The following is a 26,138-nucleotide window of genomic DNA, read 5'->3' on the forward strand; positions in this document are numbered from 1 at the left end:
CTCCCTGTCATGCCAATTTCAGGGAATTATGTATCTCTATCCCCAGATCCTGCTGTTCTACCACACTCCTCAATGCACTACTGTTTACTGTATATGTCGTACCTTGGTTTGTTCTTCCAAAATGCAACACCTAACATTTGTCTGAATTCAATTCCATCTGCCATTTTGCAGCCTATTTTCCAGCTGTTCCAGATCCCTCTTCAAGTTCTGAAAGCCTTCCTTGTTGTTCGCAACACCTCTAATCGTTGTGTCCTCTGCAAACTTGCTGATCCAATTTACCACAAAATACATTATTTTAAATGATAATTTTCTTTAGCTTTCTATACAATATAGTTATTATTTATTTACCCCTCAAAGAGATAAGTGAGTGGTTTGGGTATTCTTGTGAGTTTGTCATAACTGGAAAACACATTTCCCCCTTTATAATCCTGCCCCTTCCCTCCTTTTGATTTTTTTCTCTCCACCTTTTTCCTCTGTAACTTTCAATCCCCATTCTCTATTTCTCTGTCGACTGATTCTCTGATCCGTCGCTTCTCTTTTGCCTCTCTCTTTTCTTGCTATTCCTGAATTCCCTTCAGTACCAAATATCCCTCTCTTTCTCCTCAATCAATTCAGTGCCATCTTTAAGAAGACACGAAATAGTTGGCTTTCAGGAGTTTTGACTTTTTATGGCTGAGAAATAGAAGATCTTAGAAATTATGCAAAAGTTGTGTCAAAACACTAGGTGGATTACAGTTCTGGTCATCACACCACAGAACCTCTGCATGAGATATGGTTCAGTGGACCTTTGTATAGATTTCCCAGGAGTAAAAAAAACTCTCACGAAGATACAATTGATTGAGGTTGTTCTCTTTATAACAAAGGAAACTGAGGGGAATTTTAATTGAGATCGGTGAAATAATGCAAAGTATAGACTGGATTAAGAGGAGGGACCTATATCCATTGACATCAGAAGTTAAAGTCAGGCAAATGGGTGTGGCATTTGGGTTGGAAGGTGGTCAACACTATCTTGATGATATAATCACATTGATGAAAGATTAACTGGGTGAATTAACAGTTAAGAAATGTAAGCTTCTTTAATGTCTAAATGTCAGAAAAATTCATCACTTATGGAAATAGATCCAAGTTAATTGGTGAAAAATTAGAAGTTTTTTTTGCTTCAGGAATAGTGAAGTTCTGTGGCTCACTACCTGAAAGGATAGTGGACACAAAAGCAGCACTTCAAAAGCACTGGGAACATTTAAGTCACTGTAACTTTCAAAATGATAAATGAAGACCTGGCCTGTGGGGGTAACTCACAACCATTTCTTTTTTTGGCTTCCTTTTGTGCCTGAATACCAGTCTCCCATCAAGGAAACTTGGCTTACCAAGCTGGTTTTATTGTCCAGTTTGAAAATAGCTCTAATCAACTTGATGAGGTCCCTGATGTCATTATTTAAGATTCACATTTTGCCACAGAGGGATGGTGGAATGGGCGAGAATTACAAGGTGAAAGGCTCATGGCCTTTAGGCATGAGGCATCAAAGCTAAATGATTTGGCCCAAGGCCCTGCCTGGGCTAATGATCTGGTAATGTGAATTTGAATCTTACTGCAGAAGTTGGGAAATGTAAGTTTATTGAAATACAGAATAAAAATCAGCAATTGTGTCACTGGATTTTGTGTAACAACCCATCTCCTTCACTCATGTCCTTCAGGGAAAGAAATCTACATTTCTTACCTTATTTGGCCTGGATGTGACTCTTGACAGTCCTGAGAAGTTGCCAAGCAAGTTGTTCAGTTAAAGGGTGATTAGATATGGACAATAAATGCTAGTTTGCAAGATGGTCACATTCCTGAATAAATGAATGAAAACCTATCACAGGTGAGCTAAATCCTCCTTTTATCCAACATCCAAGCACTTCCATAAAATTATCTGCTCAAAATTATCCTTTTTTTGGGGGGGGGGAAGGAAGGGGTCAGAGAAGTCAAGGGAAGAAATTCCAGAGTTTACACTCTTAATACGATTTTAATAATTCATCAGGGGCAGGTGATCAAAGCAGTCTCCATGTGCGGGATCTCGGTGACTTTAATGGGATGTTCGTTGAGCAAGTTCATATTTAGTTTCCTTCTGCATATTTCCAGTTTTTTTTGTTTCATTTCCCCAAACATCTCCGCTACGATTTTGAATGGTTCCAACTTTTTCAAGGTTCTTCTTAAATTCTCACAAATTTAACACACGCACAAGCAAGCTTCTTTATTCCGCTCACAATTTTGTGTTCGAGTGTTACGGGTGGGTTTTTTTTAAAAAAAACGAAATTTCTGGTATGGTTGGAATTAGTCTTGCTGCAGACGAAGTATTTGAAGAGTTCGTCTCCTGAAGGCATTGCCCTTTTTAAGTTAAAAGTAGCCTAGAAAAAAAAAACAGGAGAGAGAAGCGCAGGAGCGGTGTACAACCGCATTTTAGGATGCCCACAGTTAAGTTCTGACAGTATACAGAAGTATGAGTTTAACAAGACATTATTTGAGTTGCACGATGCAGTGTGAAAATGTTAACCACCCCTCGCCGTCCCCTGGTGCTTCAGTTGATTTGCAAATTAGCTCTCCCCCACCTCACGTTTAATTGGCCGAGTTTATAAATAGAGCGACTGGGAGGGCTGGTTCGAGTATTCGGAACCGGTTTCACTCAGGATCTGGTCAAAGGCGGGGACACACACACCGCACTCACAGAAGGAGATGGGGAGAGACAAGAGGGAATATGCAGCCAGGTGGTGCGCCTTCTTGGCAGGTCTGGGGGCTCTGATGTTCTGCTGCCCCGTGGCTTGCAGTTCAGTGGATGCTCAGACCGACACCGAACACGGCGAACCTCATGGAGGGAACGAGACGGACGGTCACCAGGCTGGATTTCACATCGTCAACTTCCATTGGGAGCATGTCCAAGCCCCTTACGTTATCGCATTGTGGATTCTGGTGGCCAGTTTGGGGAAGATAGGTAAGTGATGAGACCTTGACTCAGGATCTTTGTGAACTGTTGAAACGTTTTCTGTCTAACTGGGTTATGTTGTAATGTGGACTGCGCATTCTTACTTCATGTTAATCCTTCACCATTTGCGGTGGGATGAGTCTCGCCTTCCAGTCTTATTGAATGCGGTCGCCCATTGTCAGATGCCATTGTGATCTCAGTTTAATGCATAGACCACATAAACTGTTTCGGGGAAGGAAAAAGCGGATGAAATCGTATGAAGGGGGACCTGGGTTTGGTGATAGTTTGTGTGAAGGTAATCGCGATGCAGGGGTTAGTTACTACGCGCAAGCTGAACGGAGAGAATTTGTTAAATCTCGGCTGCCTGTCACTTTAAAAAGTTGACCTACTCTGGAAATACTCTCATTAGAGGTTCAGAACCTTGCGAATTGTGCTCTGAAGGGCGTGCATGTCAAGGTGATAATTTATAACGAGGAGCCAATTTTAACTGTATCGAGCTAAGAAGAACGCTTTATCTGATACAATTAAGTTAATTTTACATTGTGTTTCTAAATAGTGTACTCAGAGCCGTCATTTAAGTTTCCCCGTTAAATAGAGCTAATTAAAGGCCATTTGCGACTCGTCTCCTTGTGTTCGCCCCGGGCGATGCACTCTTGACCAGAGCAGATGGGAGAGTCATTCTTGAACTGGGTGTTGGGAGCTGATAATGACGTACTACTTGTACCAATTTCCCATCGCTCTGGAACAGAGTGACCATGTCCACTGACCTTGGGAGGCAATTGTGATAATGCTTGGGAATTCGAGAACAGTAAGAAGGACAATTTTTTTGGAGGTTTTATTTATTGCTGAGATCTTATTTTGCAAAACAATCCCACAGATTTACTACATTTTCGAGCCAGAGTGTTTTTTCATCTTTAAATTTATACAGAACACAAAATATCAAAGAAACCCCATTTCCCTACCCTTTCTATATAAACCCAATTAAAGAAAAAAAAAGCCAGTGCATACAAGGAAACACACAGAGACTACTAACACAGTGATTTATCTTTTAAAGAGGCCTTCTGGCCATCCAGAAATGATCACATTCCGAAAGTGGTGTCAGTAAGGCATGGAGATGATTGGTAAGGCGTGGAGTTTTACAACACAAAAACCAGCCTTTTGGTTCCACTTGTCCATGCCGACCAAATTGTCGATCTGAACTAGTCCCATTTGATTGTCTCATTGCTGGTCTAGCGGGAGGCCAGATTGCTTTCGATCTGTCAGTATGTCTTCTGGAGACTGGAATTTGCTCCCAGGAAAACCCTATTTTTGCATTGCCAAGTCTGGAGTGCTTGTTCCTTTCTGCAATACTCAAGTGCAGCACATGGTACAGCTGGTGATGTTGCTACCTTGCAGCTTCAGCAGCAGTTCTTCACATTGTGCCGTTTGTGTATGAAAATAAGGGAAAGGTACAGATAATGAAGATATAAAATTAAGACAGAATATCCTGGAAATAGTTAGCAGGTGAGGTGACATCTGTCAGAATTTATTGTTATGGACATTTGTCACTGAATTTGTGGTTTTGCAGCAGCATTATTGTCCATTAGAGGTGCAGAAATTGCTATAAATTACCTTTCTCTAAATTTGAGGTAGTGTCTGTGGTTCGTTGTCCTTTCAGAAATCTGATGGCGGAGGGAAAGAAGCGATTTTTGTACCACTGGGTGTTTGCCTTCAAGCTCCTGTACCACCTCCTTGATGGTTGCACTGTGAAGGGGGCGTGGTCTGGAGTGTGAGGGTCCTTGATGATTGATGCATCTTTCTTGAGATGGAGCCTCTTGTAGATGTCCTTAATGGAGTGAGGATGAATGCCCATGATCTTGTTGGCTGTTTGCATCTTTACATTTTCTTGTCCCATGCATTGAGAGCTACGTAGCAGACAATGATGCAATCAGTCAGAATACTCTCTGCAGTACATACGAATGCAAGCTTTTTGTTCCAAATCAAATCTCCCAATGAAGAATAGGTGCTGGGGCATGATTGCATCTTCAGGGGTGCTGACGCCCAGGAATTTGAAATTCTTAATCCTTTCCACTTCTATCTCCTCAATGAGGACTAAGTTTGTGTTCTTCATGTTTCCCTTTCTGAAGTGCACAATAATTTTCTTAGTTTTTTTGATGTGTACAGGTTATTGTTGTGACACCACACAATAAGCTGATCTATCTCCCTCCTGTACGCTTCCTCATTGCTGTCTGTGATTCTACTGAAAACTAATGTGTCATTGGCAAAATATTTATGAAGGTGGGTATGGATAAAAAGTTGCTTGCAGCTTTAAACAGTAGAAATGAGCAATAAGAGAGGTGAAAGTAGGCAGCCTTCAGTCAAAAGTAAAGTTTCAGTCAAAAACTCAGCACCTGGTCAAATAGGATGCCAAAGTTTAAAATAAATTTGCTTTAGTCAAGTTTATTGTCATCCAATTGCACAAGTACAACTCGACAAAACAGTGTTCTCTGGTCCTCAGAATAAAAGGTGCAGACACACAACCTGATATAATAAATATACTGACAAGCAATACATATGCAGGACAAGTATTTTATCTATAAAAATAAATAAATATTGCTTTGTACAAATGAAAGACTCAGATGTTTAGTGTGAGCTGTTCATTGGTCGTTTAGTGTTCTCAATGACCGTGGAAAGAAGCTGTTCCCTAGCTTGGTGGTGCTGGCTCTGATACTCCTGTAGCTCTTCCCCATGAAAGATGCTGTGTGCAGGTGGAAGGGGTCCTCAATGATTTTGTGTGCCCTGTTCGAACAGGATCCCAGTACATCATGTTAATGGGGCGGGGAGAGGGGAAAGAGACTCTAGTAATTCTGTCTGCCACTCTTCTGGTCCTGTGAATTGACCTCTGATCCATTTCTCTGCAGAAACTGTATAACAGTGTGATGCAGCCAGCCAGGATGCTCTTGATAGAGCTCCTACTGAAGGTTGCCATGACAATGGCCGGTAGCCTTGCCCACTTCAGTCTTCTCATGAAGTGCAGTTACCATTGTGCCTTCCTGACACTTGAAGAGATGTTGAAGGTCCACAATAGGTCACCAGTTAAGTGAACTCCAAGGAACTTGGTGCTCTCCACACTTTCTACTAAAGAGTTGTTGATGTGTAGTGGAGGGTGGTCGTATCTGGTCCTAAAGTCCACAATTATCTCTTTTGTCCACCTTGAGACTCAGGTTGTGACTCTCGCACCATTACAAGAGATGTGGACCACAACTGTTGTGTCATCTGCAAACTTGATGACACTCTTGGAGCTGGATCTGACGATGAAGTCATGGGTCAGTCGCGTGAACGGTCGCGGGCTGAGAGGTGCGTCAGTACTCAGCATGACTGTGCTTGATATTCTGCTACTGACCCAGACAGGCTGTGGTCTTTCTGTTAGGAAGTCCAAGATCCAATTACTGTGTTGAGTCCTTGCAAGGACAGCTTCTCCACCAACCTCTGGGGAAATGACCAAGCAGAAGTTAATGAAAGGCAGCCTGGCGTATGAGCCGTCTTTATCCAGGTGAGCCAGGACTGAGTGAAGTGACAAAGCTATAGCATCGTCTGTGGAACAGTTTCTTCTATAGGCAAATTGAAATGGGTCCAGAATTTCTGGGAGGCGTGCTTTGATGCATTCCATCACCAGACACTTAAAGCATTTTATAATGGTGGAGGTCTGTAGTCATTGAGGCCTGTTGTTGTCACCCTCTTGGGTACCAGGATGATAGTGGCTGTTTTAAACCCTGCAGGAACAATGGACTGCTGCAGAGATGTTTGATAAATGGCAAAATATAGAAGATATCATGAGTGGATGGAGAAGAGGTGTGAAAATGAACTTCTCCATTTCTCTGGAATGAAATTGAGACTTGAATTCAGCTAGGACACCACTAGAGCTATGAATCTATTGAAAATGAAAACTGGTGCCAGAAGTCAAACATGAACTTTTATCTTTGATAAAAGCTTTCAAGGGGCATCACCACAATGGAAAAAGGTCAGATTTGAGGCAAGGGAAGATTCCAGAAGCTGCTGTGAAGGGTTATAGAGAGAAGGTCCAAGTGGGGATAAAAGGTTAAAATGTAACAGCAGGTTGGTTTCAAGCAGTGGTTCTCAACCTTATTCGATCCTATGCCATTGATGTTCTGTGATGAGTAAGGGATTGCTTAAGGTCATATGTGAGTGGGAAAGGAAGGTTGAGAATGACTACTCTCGACCCAATTGTTACTGAAATATTTTGCTTGAGAAAAGTTGTCAATGGCCCATTTCCTTTGAAGTTATGAAACCGTGAATATAATGAGTCGATTAGGGACGATTAAAACAGTGATTTTCAAACTTTTTCTTTCCACCCACATTACTACCTTAAGCAATCCCTTACTCATCACAGAACACCTATGGCATGTGAGTGGAAAGACAGTATTAGGTGATGAATGGCACATGGTATAAATTTGGCCACATGAAAGGCTGCAATGAGGTTAAGGTGGGGCAATTACTGTGATTGCTGTGAAGTGAGATGTATTGAATTGTTCTTTTTCAATATATTACTATCTTGAATTTATTTTGTATTTATTCAGAATTTGTCTCCAAATTTCATGGACTGTTTAGTCAACATAGAAGAGCTGGATATTGAGAAGCTTTCCTGGTAAAGTCCAATGTGGAATCTGATTTTTCTTGGGACCATAACCTAGAAACACAACAGTGGCTGAAGGAAACACTGAAGATAGATTCTTTCAACCTCATCACTGAGCAACCCAGATGATAGGTAGACCTCAAGTGCAAAGAGATCAATGGATAGAATGATGCAGGAAAAGTTTAAAATAAACATTTAACTTTGGAGGTCTGCTGTACTTTGGGAAAAAAAAGGGACAAACTTTATCATTAAGATCATTCTCCTTTAAATATTTTATTGAACTATGCATGGTTGGGGTAGTAGTATGCGCAACGCCTTTACAGCATCAGCGATTGGAATCGGACCAGGGTGTGAGTCCCACGTTGACTGTAAGAAGTTTGTATGTTCTCTCTCCCTATGTCTGTGTGGGTTTTCTCCAGAGGCTCTGGTTTCTTCTCACTATTCAAAAACCAGGGATATTGTTGGTAAATTGGGTGGCACAAACTCGTGGCTGAAATGGCTTGTTAGCATGCTGTATGTAGATGTAAATAAATAAAATGCAAAGGGAAAAGAAAATCATCAGCTCTATTTTGGAATTTTGATAATTTATGCACTTACATTGGGAAGGGCTTCATTTCAAGATATTAATTAAGGAATTTCTTTTAAGCTCTTGCCCAGCCCAGTTGCTTTTATGGATGAATTTGTAACTTAATGTGTATCTGAATCTCAAAACAATCCACTGCTGAAACTTAGCATCTGTGGGAGAGAAAAATTACCACATTTGATGGCATATAGGACCCATTGGCATACAAGAATCTCTTCCCCCCCCCCCCCCCCCCATCACAAATGTGTTTTAGTGTATTTACAAGTAAAATCTGGACAGAACATACAACTAGGACATAAGTAAAACTCGTTTTAATAACAATACTGCTGTAATTAACAGGTGAAAACATTTTCTAAGGGAACATTACAACAAGAATTATAAACAAAAACACAATATGTTCTGTAACAAAGACTTTAATCGTCTTCACTGCCTGAACATTCTTCAGCGTCATCACGGTCAAAGCCCCAAAACTCATCACTGTCTTCAAATAATGTATCGTCCTCTGTGCCATCCATTTGTTCCTCGTGTTATTTTTAAACTGCTTTTTTATACACACATCGAAAGGCTGCAATTGGCTCATCAGACCACCAGGAATAACAGCCATCTGGGCTTTCACTTCTGATCCCAGACCAGAAGTGCAGGTTTTTTAAGATTCCAGTGGGATGCCTTCGCCATATTTTCTGCAAGCATAATTTAATTCCAGCTTTGACCATTCAGCCTTTTGGATGAACATGAAGCAACGTGACACGTGGTGTTTTTTTTCTTTAGGGTGAGTCTTTCTTTTAAATATTACAAACGGTGGCAGTTTTGTGCCATCAGCTGAACAGGCCAGAACTATTGTATAGTGTCTTTTCATGTCCAGTGATTTTTATGACGATGGATTTGGCTCCTTTGACACCTAGTTTTGTTGGATGGTACATAGAATGTTACTGGAACTTCATCCATGTTCCCTATTTGGCTCAGTTCAAAACAAGTTTTTTTCATGCATTTATTACAAACTTATGAAATTCTAATACTTTGTCTTCATAATCTGCTGCCATTTTCTGTGCAATGGATATTTTTGTAGGCAGTGATAAACCGTGGCGTTTCATGAACCAATAACACCAATGTTCTGCTCCAGTAATATCCTTTTGTTCTTCTCTTAATCTCCTGGCCTCGTGCATTATCACCTTGGGAGAAACACATTTCCCTGATTCCCTTTCATTTATCATCCAGTTTTTTAAACTCCTCCTCAAGTTGTGGCCAAATTGGGGCTGGACAATGAGGGTTACGTTTCCCCACTTTAGCGGTCTCTCGCTGGTTTTCTTGCTTTCACCACGCACGTACCATTTCTGCTGTAGGTGGCTCTCCAAAAACTTCAGCTGCCACTCTATTATCGTGGTCTTTAGCATATGTTACAACTTTTAGTTTGTATGCGGTAGTGTGGCTTGAGCACTTTCTTCCTGTCACCATCTTGTGGAGGAAACTATGTTTGTATTTCGGTGTCCAAAATGGTGGCACCAAAATGTCACCCTTGCATATAAGACCTGGGTGGGGTTTTAGGTGATTTTTTGGGGGGGGGGGGAGAAAAAGGGATGTCTTGTTTGCTGTCAAATATGGCAATATTGTTGCTTGCTGGAATCACTTTTCCCATGCACCATTGTTAAACTGTTTTGTCTGTTTAAGGCCTCGTGTACTGCCAAATTGAGGCTACTTGCAAGTTGGAGGAACAACTTGTATTTTGTCTTGGCAGTCTCCAACTAGAAGCATCAATACTGACTTCTCATATTTCTGCTAGCTCCCTCTATCTTTCTTTCCATCGTTCCTCCATCTCCCTTCCTCCAGCTGCCCAACACCATTCTTTCTATCACAGAGCTATCTGCCCTCTTCCCCCAACATTTCTCAGCTTCTTTTTTTTCTCCCCTCCCACCTGTAACCTATTACCTGTATTCCTCCCACTCCCCCCCTACCTTTATATTTCAGGATCCTGCTTGATGATGAAGGAGGCCCAGGCACGAAACATCGACTGCCTTTTACTTTCTTTGGATGCTGCATGAGCTACCTGGTCAAAGTTCCTTTGTGCACTGCTTTAGACCCCAGCATCCTGTTCATCTCATCAGATTATTTTTGATTCCATCATCTGCAGTCTCTTGTGTTTCCAGTAGATCGGATTCACTTAGTTAAAGACCGTTCCAATGGTGCTGCTCAGGTAAGAATGAATCACCAGAGTTAAACAAGAAAGTCTGCAGACACTGAGATTGTAGTTTAGTACACAAAAGTGCTGGAGAAATTCAGAAGGATATCCAATGTTCGTAGAAAACAAAGTTTTGGGCCTGAGTGCTTCGACAAGGTATTATCTGATATCGCTTAGTGTGGTGTAACGGTATCACTGCAGTGGGAACAGACCAATTGAATCAGAGTTCCTGTTCCCAATTGATGGATCAGTTTAAGGTGCAAAATACATGGAAGATCTTGGGATAAAACAAGGATTCAGCTGATATTTCTATTCCTTATCTCTTTCCCTCCTCACCCTTCCCCCCCCCCATCTCACAAACTTGCGTTATTTTATAATATTAAGTTAGTAACAAGAAAGAGGAGTTTAATGTTGACAGGATTTCAAGGTTTGAGTTACAGGGAAAGGTTGTGCAGACTTGGGCTTTTTTCTCTGGAGCGCAGAAGATTGAGAGGGGACTTGATAGAGGTGTTTAAGATTTTAAAAGGGACAGGCAGAGTAAACGTGGATAGGCTTTTTCAATTAAGAGTGGGGGAGATTCAAACTAGAGGGCATGGTTTAAGATTGAAGGGGGAAAATTATAAGGGGAACATGAGGGGAAATTTCTTTACGCAGAGGGTGGTGGGGATGTGGAATGAGCTTCCGACAGATGTGGTCGAGGCGGGATCCTTGGTTACATTTAAGGAAAGACCGGATAGTTACATGGAAAGGAGAGGACTGGAGGGGTATGGACCGGGTTCTGGTCAGTGGGACTAGGAGGGTGGGGATTTGTTACGGCATGGACTAGTAGGGCCGAAGTTCTGTGCTGTAAGTGGTTATATGGTTATAAAGAGTAGGTGCAATAATTCTGTCTCTGTAAAAGTGTACAACATCTGGATGAATACAAGCAGCAGTGTTTTTGGATGAGGAGGAAACAGGAGGGACTGAAAGATCAACACACACTTAAAATCTTTCCAGTTTTTTTTACTCGCAAGGCCAGTCTGCTACCTGAGCCGAATAAAGCTCAAACTCTACAGGAAAATTGTTTTGCAGATAAGAGTGTTCAAATATCTTGTGTAAATGGTCAATTGTTTGAGCAATCTTTGATGCATTTCGTAAGTTTTCCAGCTGTGCGAGTTACTGATATTGAACGTAGCCACTTGCCCACCATTGTGAACCTGATAGCTATATTAATAGTATAACAATTTAAAACAGTGTCGGTAAAGTGGTTGTATAGAGGTGTTACAAGCTTCTGATTGAATCATTGTACATTCTTGAATAAATTGCCTCACTCAAAAGTGGGCTTTTTGGAAGTAGCATTGTTATTATTACAAACTCACATTTCATTTAGTGACTGTCATTTTAAGGTTTGTGGTGAGACAGAGTGGCACTATTAAGTATTAACTATAAACAAAGTGATGCTCCGGAAGAAGGAAAAGAACAATGGTTATTTATCCAGGCAAACAGGTGGTGAGTGAATCATCTGAGTGGAACACTTAAAAGAAAGTCATGTGTTTAGGACCCTTACAGAAACAGAAATGATGATTAACTAACCAGTCTTCTAATGAACACTGAGGTAGAATGACTCTGTGAATCTACTGATTCTCCTTGCCGGGGGAATTATTGAACAACTGTGACCATTGTAATGGTCATTTTGATTGATCCATATCTGGGTGAAGGAAAAGGGAGAATTCCTGCATTGGATCGTGACCATTGCAATGGTAATTTCCGACTGACCTGTGCCTGGGTTTTGGAAGCATCATGGAAGTCGCACGTCTTGTTTCCCCTATGCAAGGAAAAGGGGAGTTGTGACAACCATTTGTATGAAAGTACATTTCTCTGGAAATGACTCAACAAGGATTCGTGTCTCACCTTCATAATCACTTCTGGGCATCAGTTTAAAAGTCTGAGTTTCTGCACAGGATTTCTAAGACTGAACTTTGGAATTACTTTCTAGAATTGTAGCTAAGCTGCAATGGTTTGGGTATTCCATACAAAGACACACACATATAAGTATATTTGCACAAAGTTGGAGTTAAGTTAGCTAAGTTGTTATATTATTAGTAGTTATTAATAAATATTTTGTTTTTAATAAAAAACTCTTGGTGAATTTCTATTGCTGCTGGTCTGTGACATAACATTACCATAAACCTAGGAAAATTAATTTGGTATGATTAGCGATAAATGTTTTCTCAGTAAATTAGTGATAGGTCAGAGAATATTAGCAAATCGAAGTCTGTAGCAAGGTGAATCTTTTTTTATAGGATGGAACTATTGGAAGGATAACACAGTAGTTCTGCTTTGGCTAATATTTATCCCTAAGTTAACATTTTAAAAACAAGTTAGCTAGCACTATATCCTGCTATTGATGATGAGATCTTTGGGTGAACATTGATTTTCCGTGTTTGTTATGGACTTCAAAAGTAAATGATTGTAAAGTAAAATTAAGTTTCAAATATCCTATGAATCTCAAAAACATTGGATAAACACAAAATCTTTGTGGTATCTGTTCATTTATGTAAATGAGTTTAGTCTTTGTAACAAAAATCATTGTTCAAATATTTAAAATTAATCATTGCATTGTTTCTTATCACCTGAAACAAGACACAGTGAAAGCTATTTTGCATCCCATCTCTCAGCAGTCAACCTATACATCCAACATAACATTGCAGGGTGGAATTTTACAACAGAAAGTGTCGTTGCATAATGCAAGGTATGATTTTGCATTACTAAAGGGTTCTTTCAAGAGGCTGATAGTAACATCTGGAGGTGCAGGTTTTGAAACTTTTATTTTCCTCCTGATTGGGGGAGGGGGGAGGGAGGGGTGGAAAGTGTGTCTGGAGTAAGAATATATCAGCTGCTTTCTTAAGGCAGTAGAAGGTGAAGATGGAGGGAAGGTTGGTTTGCATGATGACCTGGACTGCGATTCACAATTCTGCAGTTTTGGGCTTGGGCAGAGCAGTTCCTGTACCAAACTGTGATGCATCTAGACAGAATTCCACTATGGTGCATCAATTAAAATTTGGTAAAAGACTCTGGGGACCTGCCCAATCTCCTTTGACTTCTGAGGAAGTGGAGGCAAAGGTGCACTTTCTTGGCTGTAGTATCAAAATGATTGGTTGTTACTGATATTTGTGCTTAATACTCCACCATCTGCACCACAATGCTTTTGAAACAAAGTCACAGGATCCATGCCATGTCAAGAAGTGGTTGACCAATTATTTCATATTACTGACATTGAGGGAGAGATTGTTGTCCGGTGCTGGTGTCATTGGCAATCTTCTAAATGAAGTTGGAGGCATAATTGTCCTCCCAATAATAAATGGACAAGGAGTATAGTGGGCTGAGGCCACAATTTTTGTGAAACTCCAGAGTTTTGGATTATTGTGGAGAAAATGTGTCACAAATCCTCACTGATGGCTATTTGCAGGTCAGGGTGACAAGAAAGCTGAGTGGGGTGGTGAGGCCCAGGTCCAGGAGTTTGGAGATGAGTATGCTTGAATCTATCATATTGAAGTTGTAGTCATTAATAGGAATCTAACATGGTTGTCCTTGTTATTCAGATATGCCAGAGCTGAATGTCTGGGAAGGGAGATGGCATCTTCCATGAACCTGTCGTGACAGGACAATTATGGATTGAGGTTTCTGATGTGGGCCATTGCTGCCCTTTCAATGCACCTCATGGTTGATGGCAGCCACTAAGCGGAAGTCATAAGATATATTGCCGTGCTCTTCTTTGGCACTGGCATGTTAAGGATCTTCTTGAAAAAGGTGGGACTTGATATTGTAGTAGGGAGAAGTTGAAGATATCTGAATACACCTACCAACTTCTCTATGTTGGCTCTTAAGAGAAATCCAGGGACTCCATCGAGAAGGAATTTTATTGATTGTCATCCTTAATGCTGTCAAGAAAGCCCCTCAAAAAAGAGGCAACTATGTTGTAAAGACTTCAGAGGGATGAATTATTACTTGGCTTGTTTGAGGAATGTCAGTAGAAGCTTCCCAACCATTTTAAATTTGGTTGTTCTCATTCCTTGTACATTGTAGAAATGAGAAAATGCAGATTAAATACAAGGAAAAAGAGCCATAGGTTTGAATGCACCTACTTCCTTGCATGCAGAAAAACCCCAAAGAAGAAAAAAGAAATGGGGAGAAAAGGAAAGAAAAAGGCTAGACTAATTTTTCAGCAGTTCTGGATATTACCTAATTAATAAATTATGACCTAATTATTCTAATACAACTACAGTTATATCTTATAAACAAAGTATAGAGTAAAATGAAACACTACTGTGTAGTATATAACACTCAATTCAAAATCTAAGTATATATGTTTAAAAAAAAAACTACATAAATAACATTTAATAAAATAAAATGAAGTGAATTGAGGTGAGGCCGGAGTGACAAAGTTCGAACCGAATTCTACTAATTAACATATTTTAAGTTACTTATAAAGTTATAACTCCGAAATTTGCATCTATGGAAACCAAATTTTCAAGACTTTTGTCATATCTGTTCTTTAAATTATATATAATCTTTTCCAAAGATGTACAACTTAGTATTTCTCTAAGCCATCTACCTAATACCAAATCTGTGTTCAATTTCCATGAAACCACTATGCATTTCCTGGCAACGTCCAGTGCAATCTTTAAAAATTATTTTTGAAACCAATTTAATTTTGAATCTGGACTAATCCTTGATCTATCCCTCAAAAGAAACAGCATGGGGTTTCTTGGAAGCTTAACACCTATTAGCTGTTGAGGAAAATCTTTTAAATTAGTCCAAACTGAGTTTAATTTGGGGCATGTCCATATCCTGTTTGCTTCAAAAACACACGCAAAATATCTGGCTTCAATCTATTTAGCTTTTGTGATGTAACGTATAACTGATGTATGAAATTGTACTGTACCATTCTTTATCTCACATTTATTGTATTTTTCATCCTATCATAGCATATTTGTGTCCAATGTCTATCATTTATATCTATACCCAGGTCCATTTCCCACCTTTGTTGAGATATATGAAGATTTTTCTTCTTTACTCCCCTCAAAAGTAATAATTACATACCTGATATGAACTTTTTTGTATTTAGATTTGATACTATTGTTTCTATTTCATCATTTTTAAATAGTAAATAGGATATAGATAAGTCTTTAATTGATAATATTCAAATATTGTATTATTTTGTATTCCATATCTAGCTTACAATTCTCAATAATCCATACCCCTTAACTCCTACTAACATATGTACCTTATGCCACATTCTAACCAAATGTTTTATTATTGGTGTGTGTTTCTCCAGTTAATAATATTTCATTCCATTTATATAGGAATTCTTCAGATTTTTTTTCACCTACTTTATTCATTTCCATATTAACCCAAGTCACTTTTTCTCCTTCCTCAAAAAAAATAAATTGTAGTTGGACTGCTTTATAATAATACTCAAAATTTGGAAGTTGTAGACCTCCTGATTCAAATCTCCAAGTTAATTTTTCCACAAGAATTTCCTCATAATTTTATTTAGATCCTTAAAAAACCTTTTAGGAATGGTTAAAGATTGAAATAAATATTGCACCCATGGGAAAATATTCATTTTAATATAATTTACTCGGCCAATTAATGTAATTGGTAAATCAACCCATTTTAAAAATTCTTGTTCAATTTTCTTAAACAATGGTTAATAATTAATTTTAAAAAAAAGATTCTTTAACTGGTTGTCATTTCTAATTCCCAAATATTTTATTCTATATTTTGCCTACACATAGTCACCAAAAGTCAGTGGCATAATTTCACTTTTGTCCCAATTAACTTTATATCCTGAGACTGCTCCATATTGTTCTAATTGCATATCTAATGAATTTTATGGATATGTCAAATAGACGCTAATATCTGTGGAATGAAAACTATTCTTGAATCTGGAGGTGCTGGATTTCAGACTTCTATGTCATCTGCAATACTGTTACAGTTGAAACATCTACTTTGTTTTACCTCCTGAGTATCTTGAATGTTTCAGAGAGATCACTCCTCATACTTCCAAACTCCAAAGATTACAAATCCAACATTTTTAGTCATGGATTCATATAAATCAAAATAAACCATTTGGTTCTGTACTGACCATCATTCCTCTTTGAGACTCAAACCATTTTATTCCTTATCACTCAATCATAATGCACAATTTGCAGTGGCTATATAACCTACCAGCCCGCACATCTTTGGGATGTGGGAGGATTTCTGAACACTTGGAGAAACCTGCAGAGTTACAGGGAGAACGTGCAAACTTCACACAGACAGGACCAGATGTCTGGATTGAACTGGAGTTGTGAGGCATCCCAGGAATTAGTTTTGGTGAATTTCATCTGGACTCGTTCCAATGTCAGTATATCCTTCTAGATAAGGGGACCACGCCTGTACACAATATCACAGGTGTGGTCTCACTAAGATCTAGCTATTGTAATAATATTCTATTTTTATTCTACAAGCTGCATGCAATAAGAACCAATGTTTCATTAACCTTGTGTGCTGCACCTATGTGATTAATGCACAAGAATTCCTAAATCTCTGTCCTCTGCTCATTTGCAGCATTCCTCCATTCAGGTGATCATCTTCCTTTGGATTTCTCCCACCGAAGTACATGACTTGCATCTTCCCATATCAAGCTGCATTTAACCAATGATTTTCCTGCGTGCACAATTTCCCACTGCTGTGTGCCATCCCACATATTCTTGTGTCATTAGCAAATGTGGATATCTTGCCCCCTCAACCACCAAATCAGTGCAAATAACCATTTTTTAAACTTTGCATGATGGTTAGGAAATGCTGAGAAATTCCAAATCAAGGAAAGAAGAACAAATGATTGAAATTGTAGGAAAATGATCCTATTTGTGAATTGGGTCTGATTGGAAAGAGACAGCCTGTTTCTACTCACCACTGCACTCACCAGTACCCAGTACTTGGGGTTGGACAAGGCAAATATAAATAGGGATTTGTACTGGGAGTATTTTTATTCTCAGCAGAAAATGGCGAAATGCGCTTGTCATCTGAAAAAACACGATACAACTTCTGGGATAATTACGTGAGCAATCTTATTCTTCTATTTAAAAAGTTTTTTTTCCTGTCAAATATTAACGGTATATTCCTTTGGGCATTTGTCAGTTAGGAAAATTACCCATTCAATTATTTTAATATCCTAGTTAAAGGACTTTCACAGTCCATTTCATCCCTTCGCACTATTCTCAAATGCTTTCTGGATAATGATGAACTAGTCACTTCACAATGCAAATTAAAACTGTGTTGAAGACTGACTGCAGCAGTCATTGAGGTGTCAATCAAAGTTGCATTCATAAAGTCTAACCTAAAAGTCCATCATCTTCTGATTATTGGGTGAAAACTCCATCAACTAACCTGAAATAATGCACTGAATAGGCATCACAGATCTACAGGCCACCAATAGATTGATGACTTCCTTTTGACAGTGAGCTTCAATAAATTTGTTTTAATAAATCTGTTGTGCCTTCACAAATCTTCTTTGAATATTCCATATTGTATGCCAGCCATGAGCTTGATGTTTTTGGATTGCGAGCTGAAAATATTAACTGGAATGAACTCCCATATCTGTAAAGCAGCATGTTAGTTTTAAAAATAGTTTCCCTCATTAATGAACTTCTATAGTGATACAACATAACATTTGCAAGATTGATCTGCAAGGATAGTCTCCTTGACCATGTGTGAGTTCAGTGAAACCTAATTGCATGTTTTTTTGTGGGGTGGTGGGGGTGGAAGAACTGATTTTAATTATGTGAATATCATCACTTTTCTTTTGTGCTCATTAGGATGGACTTGATTGTTTCAGAATTTACGAAATTAATATGTATAGTAGTCCCCAGGTTAAAAATGTCTGATTTATGAACAACTCATCTTCTGGCTAGCCATCCCAGAGAATAATGATGGTTCCCTTCAGTCAGTTTGTGGGATTTGATATATGCATCCTGGAGTGGCTGTACAGACTGCTCCTTGATAGGCTCTGCTTGCCACATACTTGGCAGGTGAGGCCTGGATGGGCAGCAGGGGCAGAAGCTCTTTCGTGGGGCTGTCTGTGCCTTTCCTCTGTTGCCTCTTTGAGCTTGTTCTCAGCAGCATCCACACCTTTTGGTGATGGCATCCCTCCATTGTGAATAATCTTGAGCCAGATCCTCTCATGTTGATTGGGCAATGTCCACTTTCTTGAGGCTCCTGTGCAGAATATTTTTGTGCTGTAATCACTGGCCTCATTTTTGGGGACCACTGCACAGTTGGTCATTCAAGATGTCCTTGGGCAGTCTTCAATCGGGTATTCGGACAACCTGTCCTGCCCAGTACAGTTGGGCTGATAATCACAAAGGTTAAAAACTACTGGCATTCCGGGTCAAGAAAGGTCCTCAGTATTGGAGACCTTGTCTCACCAGAAGACTTTCTTCAGAGAGCATGGATGATGTTGCTTGTACTTAAGAACCAACAAGCTGTCCTGAAGTAGAATACTGTCAACTTCCAGTTTGAGTGTGGTTGAGTCAACAGTGCTTGCCAGGAACCCAACATCCCCCCTCCTTCCAGGAGCCTGATTTGTTTAAGATGTAGTGTATTTAGGAAGTGTTTCTTAAATGTTTTACGGGTCTTGAAAGGTAAAATATATGCTATATATGCTATATACTAAGATAAACATTTGACTAACTGATGCTAAATAAGAACCATATGTACTTGTTTTGACTTGAATATAAATCTGAGTTAAAGACAGACCAAGGTAGTGGAACTTGTTTTTAACCCAGTGACTGTCTGTATTACTATTGCAGCAATCAGAACTTGTTAATGAAGGGAATCAATCCTTTCTCATGTGGCTGGTAGGATTTATCTCCACTACTGAAACATTACATTTTTCTTGCACTAACTGTATCTGTAAATATTTATTTATATTTCCTTTGATATTTGATATAATTTACATTTTTACTGTTGTTTTTGGTGTATCTTGTTTACCTGCTTGGCTGCAGTAAGAATTTCAGTGCACCTATACATTGTACTTGTGTATATGTCAATAAATTCACATTGAACATTGTTGTTTTGAACACCACAAATGAAGTCATTGACAAATGTAGAGGCTGTTCGCAATGACATGTTGATAACCTGTTGGAAACGTGAAATGCTTCAGATACCAAAAAGGTTAACAACATAAGCAGTTGTCAATAAGCATTCCAAAAAGACATTCTCCATGTTGAATGTTTAAAATGTCTTCCATATTCACACATCTTTGAGTTAATTGATAACCTCACTTGACATTTGTGTGGAGACTAAATTTGCTTTTATTTTAAAGTTTAAAAAAGATTATTTTGAGCAAGATATGCAAAATACTCTATTTGATTCTTGCAATGAATTAAATTAAGGTTTACTCTTTGCAAGTTGAGGTGCCGATGGGGAATATTGTAGATTTTGCAATATTCACAAGTCTGATATTTCTACCAGATACCATGTACTGAAGGAATCTGACCTGGTCAATGGAATACTTGGTCTGATTTCAGACCTCAAATATTTATGCAGTGAGCACTCCCTGACAGATGTAACATGAACAAGGTAGCAAAAAGCCAGCCTGGTGATTTTCCTGAACAATTTATCTTCATTTGTATATAGGAATTACAATATGGAAACAAGCCATTTGACCCACCAGCCCACACCACTGTTAAGTCTCCTGCCAGGCTCACAGTTCTGCTTCATTTACCTTGTGCCACCTAGTTTCTTTTGTCTGTCCGATGAATCTTGAATGTTGATATGGTGTCTGGCTCAAACTTTACTTTGGAAGAGAATTCTCAGTTTGTTGTTTTTAATCTTGTATCTAAGGCAACTCCTTCCAGTTACTGGTAATGTTGTTCTCTCTGTTTGAGTGTTTAGGTCATAACACTGTGAATTGGAATTGTAGAGTTCCACGTCATGGAAGTTGGCTCCTTGGCTCACCTTGTTCATACTGACCAAGCTCATCCCATTTGCCTGTGGTCCGTCCGTATCTTCTAAACCCTACCTATCCATATGCTTTTGAGGTAATTGTCCTCACTTCTAGGTAAGCTCCCAAACCCCAAGACTAACTCCATAAGATTTCCAAGACGACAATGATAGAAATTTGGAAACAGATTGTTAAAAATTTTCAAGGAAGTGATGATTACAGATGATATAGGATGACTATTGTGAATTGTTAGAAAGTGGCTGCAGGGAGGCTAGGAATACAGAAATCAGAGGCTTCACTTTTGTTTTTGCCCCACCCTTGAGTCCATATCTGTGTAGTTTGAAATACAGTAAAATCCCCATTATCCATAATTCAATTAACCGGAACCGGAACCGCAACAGCAAAAAAAAAATTGAGGAAATAAATACATTTAACTGAATAAGACTGGGTGCATGGACCCCATGTGGGATTGCTGAGACTTCGCTGGACACGCGCATGTTTGCCCTGCTGAACTAGCAATGCCCCTCAATGTGCACGCATTCTTTTCACAGTTGGCACTTGTGTGGAGATGATTTAGGTTGTCAGCGTGAGGAAGCTGCGCCGAGGGCCTCTCTGGGACACTGGTGTGGAGATGAATCAGTTTGTTTGTGTGAGGAAGTTGCACCCAAGGCCTGAGGCATGGAGGTGAGTCAGTTTGCTTTGGTGAAGATGGGAGCAAGCATTCAGCCAGCAGGGCGTTTCAGCCGTGCCCCAGCTGAAGCAGCTGCTGGAAGGAAGTTTCAAAAAAGTTCTGTTGGGATAAAATGAAGGCTCCCAGGATGAAGAGACAGCTGATGTTCCTCGCTGCTGGAGCGACTCTCCCGGTGTCTCCCTATCCCTGCTTAGTAAGAGCCTTTATTTTTATTAGTATTAGGTTTATTAGTGAGGCTTTATCTGTAAACTTGGGTGAGGGAGTTGATTACGAAGATGGCACCGTTCGCGTAGCAGCTATCGTAATGCTACAATAACTCCAGTGACTGGGGGTTGAATTTAAATCTTTTAAGTTGTAGGAATTACTTAATTAAAGTTAACTTTACATAATTAAAGAGTAGAATAATGTTTTTTTCAAACTACTTTATATTTTCCTCTGTCTTTTAAATGGTGTATTCTTAATGCGGTGTTTTAGTTAGGCATTAAAAGAGTGAGTGTCACTCAACCATAAAATTCACCTTTCCAGCATATGCAATCCCCATAGATCCTGGATAATGGGGATTTTACTGTAGTACTCTTGCCATGTGTCTGAATTAAAGGTGAAGTTAAGACCTGATTTCAAAGTTGAACCTTCTTGGCTCAGTGGTGGCACCCACAGTTCTCATTCAGAACTTGTAATTCAACCTGACCACAGAACATGAATGGATATATGAGAGTACTGTATCAAGCCATGTCTGACATGTTAAATTGACCCTGTCTGGCCTCGGGAATTTTAAAGATCCTGTAAAACATCTTTGAAATAATGTTTTGCTTAATGTCCTGACCTGAGCCAAATTAAAATCGATGATGGTCATTTATCTCAATGTGGGAGACAGTTACAGTGAAGTTCACATTTCTTCCAAAAACATTGCGAATGTTTTTAAAAAAAAAAAACTTCAAATATGAAATACTGCTGGTGCAGCATCTGAAAATAAGGCAGAAAATCCTAGAAATGAGCAGCATCTAAGGTGAGGGAAGCCCTCCCACAGATGGGGTCTAGTCTCCTGAATATTTCCAGCATTTTCTGCTTTATTTCTGGTGCTTTGTTAAGGCAGTTTGTGACTTTCTGAAAATGAAAGGTTAAAAATAAATGTGGGGGTATATTCTTTTGGCATTATTTGTTGGTCAGACTGCTATAGCATTAAAATGGATACCTTGAATAAAATAATTACCTTTTGGAGCTGCAGATTTGAGTCTAATTGACAAAGTTGGAGCATTGTTGACATCACAGAATGAGCTGATGATAGGAAAAGATTTTGAGACAAACCTTTTGAATGATACTGAAATAATTCTCACAGGGTAATTTCTTGGCTTTTATCTATTTTGTTAAAGGGGAATATGATTGACGTTTAAACAGATTTCTTTGAATTGCGTTCTTTAGTACTGTTATCCGGAATTCAGGCAACCAGCAAAAAAAAATTGGAAAATAATAAGTAAAAAAAATACAAAAGTTTAAAATTGGCACCTCCTATTGGTTAGTTCATTGAATCTGAAACAACTAGTAAATTCACTTATTCGGCATCTGCTAATCCCCATAGGTGTCAGATGCCATGGGTTGTACCTTGAAAAAGACCACAAAGTGCCAATGTTTGATCTTGCTTAAAAAAAATCCAGGTCTGTGCATACTAATTTTTTGGTAATTGTCCAAAATAGTTAATGGAAACATACAAGATTTATGGTTTAACCAATAGGTTGATCCATAGATCCTTTTTTTGTGACAACCGTTTCTAGACAGTGATGCCTCATTTTTTTTTCGTTTTTGCAATAAAGGATGCAGCCTATGTTGATGTCAAGTTCTCTCAACAATCCCATTCTACTGACAAATGGTATTCCATTACAGCTTGCAAATACTAACCTGAGATTTTCATTGAATTGAAATTTACTTCTCCCTTCAACACTGTCTCGTACATAATGCATTTTCAGTCCGGATCAATGCAAATCTTTGGAATGGGCTTTTTTCCTGGTAACTATTTGTGGCAGTGATTTTTCATTGTTTTTTTTGTTCATGTTCTCTTGTATCATCATGTTCAATATTTGTTGCACTAATGTCTCTTGTATCATGAATAATATTTGAATCATTCAAAGAATTTTTCATATTTTTCAGGGTGGGGGTAGTTTCCGAAAATGTCTTTTAAGAATACTGTGCAGGGTTAAGATGTAGCTGAAACTGATATGACAGATTCATGAACTTTTAACTTTTACAACATAACTCTTCTTTGCTTCTTTGGCTTGGCTTCGCGGACGAAGATTTATGGAGGGGTAATGTCCACATCAGCTGCAGGCTCGTTGGTGGCTGACGTCCGATGCGGGACAGGCAGACACAGTTGCAGCGGAAAATTGGTTGGTTGGGGTTGGGTGTTGGGTTTTTCCTCCTTTGTCTTTTGTCAGTGAGGTGGGCTCTGCGATCTTCTTCCAAGGAGGTTGCTGCCCGCCGAACTGTGAGGCGCCAAGATGCACGGTTGGAGGCAGGATCGGCCCATTGGCGGGGGTCAAAAAGTTATTAATTGCTGTTGCTACCGCTTGAAAGTTTTGAAGCCCAATTAAGTGTCGTGTCTCTTCGTATCTTTACTGGTAGAGAATGTGCCTTGTGGATCGTTCATCATTACTTCCTCAGTTCTCTTCAACAAAAGCTGCTTGTTTTCCATGGGATTTTGATAAAGAATGAATACTTTAGCAGAATTTGGAAATGCAGATGATACAAGTGATCAAATCATATGAGTGACGTTTATTTACATATGTAGTTGTAAAAGTTTACCTAATTTCTTCCTCTTCCTGTTTGAAGGGCAAGATCACAAATCTTTCTCCGAAATAAAAGAACTCTGTGGCATTGCTGCCTGATAAGAATGTGGTCTGCAGAATTGGGAGACAGATTTTGGAATTGTTAAAAACAAGCTGGATCATGTCATACATAGCAAGTGAGGGATAATGCAAGCTGCCTTTTATTGAGTGGTGGAACCCACTTGATATCCATACAATATTTAATTGAACAGAAGACTTTCTAAGAAGTGCAGTTTACTAAACATCTTAAATTTTATTTGTCACTGAGTACCCTTTAAAGTAAAGGTGACCCTTTACTTCCTGCAGATGCTGCTTGACTTGTGTTTCCCCAGCATGTATGTGCATTGCACCGGAATCATGCTATCTGCAGGATTCACTGTTAAATTGAAGGGTTCTTCTGCAACAGGTTATCTCCAGCATTATGTACAACAGAGTATAGCTTATTTTCCTGGCAAATATTTAATACTTCCATGAATCATGTATCAAGAGTTATCTGAAAGTTTGGTGTTCTAATAGAATACCTAATAGTTGGGGATTGAAATATTGTTATATACTTGTTGGTACACTTTCCTAAGACTTGTGCAATAAAGCTGTAAATTGTTTTTATCTTCTTCCCTTGTCAGTTATTGTGTAATTAAATTTCTCATTGTTCTTGTGTCAGTCAGTGTTTCGACTTTATGTGTAAATCCCAATCAATTAAAAAAATATAACTTTGATCAATAATGAACAATATCCAATTGTCATAAAATAATTGAGGTGAGGAAGGTTTTTGGCCCAGCTTCCTTTGAAGAATGATAGTGCATCATCTTTCACCTTTGAGCTATTCCATCATTACACAAATATTTCCAGGATTTTGTATTCACACATGGAAGTCTGCTCTGTATCAATGACAAAAAGAACAATGAATAATTTGCTTCTATCCATTCTCCTTCAAATTTAATTTGAAATAATTTTCTGGGGTTTTTCATCTGTATTGCCCATGATCTGCATTTCAATAAATTACACTGGACAACACATTTTTTTCAAATGTTTTCTTCCTGAAAAAAAAATGGAGGATTATGATGAACAACTTTTAAGATGAGCACACAAAGATTATTTCAGATTTACTGTATCATATCGGAAGTTGGAGAAACATTAAATTAATTTTTATTCAATTTTGTATGTTTAATTGCATAATGATGATGACACATTGAGTTTGTACAAGTGTCCTAAAAATGTTTTGTCACTGATTTTTTGTTTGTACTCAGCATTTGATGCTTCTTGCATCAGTGTCCAACAATAGTCGACCAGCATTCATGCATTTCAGTGGCCCTGTTCCTGCTTTTCCATGGTCATAAGGTCCTGGTGAAACCTTTCACTGTCTTCGTCACTGACTGCACCAAGATCAGCAGGGGAGACGTGCAAATGCGTAAAATTAATTTTCACTGACATGTTGCACTTCATGGCTTTTTTGTGCTTGAAGTATATTAAAAATATGTCCAGAAATCACAACAATAGGCAATATCTTAAAAATGTGCGATAGGAGAATTTTAAGCTGATCAACAGCCCAAAATACATAAAATGCACCCAAGAATGTTCAGGAACCAGAATCTTTGCTGTCCAGTGTTATCAATCATGATGTAACATCACAGTTGGTCTGGATTCTCCTTGTGACTGTACCATCTGGAACTCAATCTTCTGGTTATGCTTTTCTCTTAAGTGCTCCTCTGTGTTTTGAGAAGCAACAATTGCTGCACAAGAGCATTAGTCGATCAATTCTGCCTATAGATACGCTCCAATATGTAATGGACACTGCTGATCATGAGCTGCCTCATTTGATGTGACTGCTTAGTCACAGCATAATTACCTGGAGCTTGTCAAGTTGCACTCTTCATATCTTAAAATCATGGAGTCCTGGAGATGAGCAGCAAAGAAACCGGCAATGTGCAAACTCCACACAGGGAGCACCTAAAGTCAGGTTTGAACTCAGCTTGTTGAAGTGTAGGGTAGTAGCTGTGCTGCCCCAGAACATTTAAACAGAGTTCAAATTGTGTGCAGACTTTGGTTGGCATTCCCTCTTGTGTTCACACTTACTGCTATTCATTTACAGCATACCATTGTACTTAACAATTGTGCTGTTGTCTCAAACTCCCGCTGTGATAACCAATGCTGTTGACTTGCAAGTAAATCTTCAAATTGCCCCCAAGTCTGATTTATTTTTAATCGAAATTATACTTTTTTCTTATTGCACATTTGTAATGTGTATGTTGGTCCTGATCCTAACTACCTTCATTATCAGGAAAGTAATGATTCACTAAGGTTCCAGGACA

General features: G+C 39.0%; 1 protein-coding gene across 3 annotated transcripts in view; it reads left to right on the forward strand.

Moving 5' to 3' along the window:
• Positions 1–26,138, forward strand: part of LOC138748741 (sodium/hydrogen exchanger 3-like) — a 175,047-nt gene that overhangs the window by 36,657 nt on the left and 112,252 nt on the right. Inside the window, exon 1 of one of the 3 annotated variants that reach the window (XM_069909437.1) lies at positions 2,639–2,969. The exons of 1 other annotated variant lie outside the window; for it this stretch is intronic. In XM_069909437.1, coding sequence (XP_069765538.1) covers positions 2,714–2,969 — 256 coding nt within the window. In that variant the 5' untranslated portion in view covers positions 2,639–2,713. Of the gene's footprint in view, positions 1–2,638; positions 2,970–26,138 lie in introns of those variants that run through there. One more of the 3 variants, XM_069909417.1, reaches the window with a different exon arrangement.

The sequence above is a fragment of the Narcine bancroftii genome, chromosome 1, assembly GCF_036971445.1.
Source record: "Narcine bancroftii isolate sNarBan1 chromosome 1, sNarBan1.hap1, whole genome shotgun sequence".
Lineage (NCBI taxonomy): Eukaryota > Metazoa > Chordata > Chondrichthyes > Torpediniformes > Narcinidae > Narcine > Narcine bancroftii.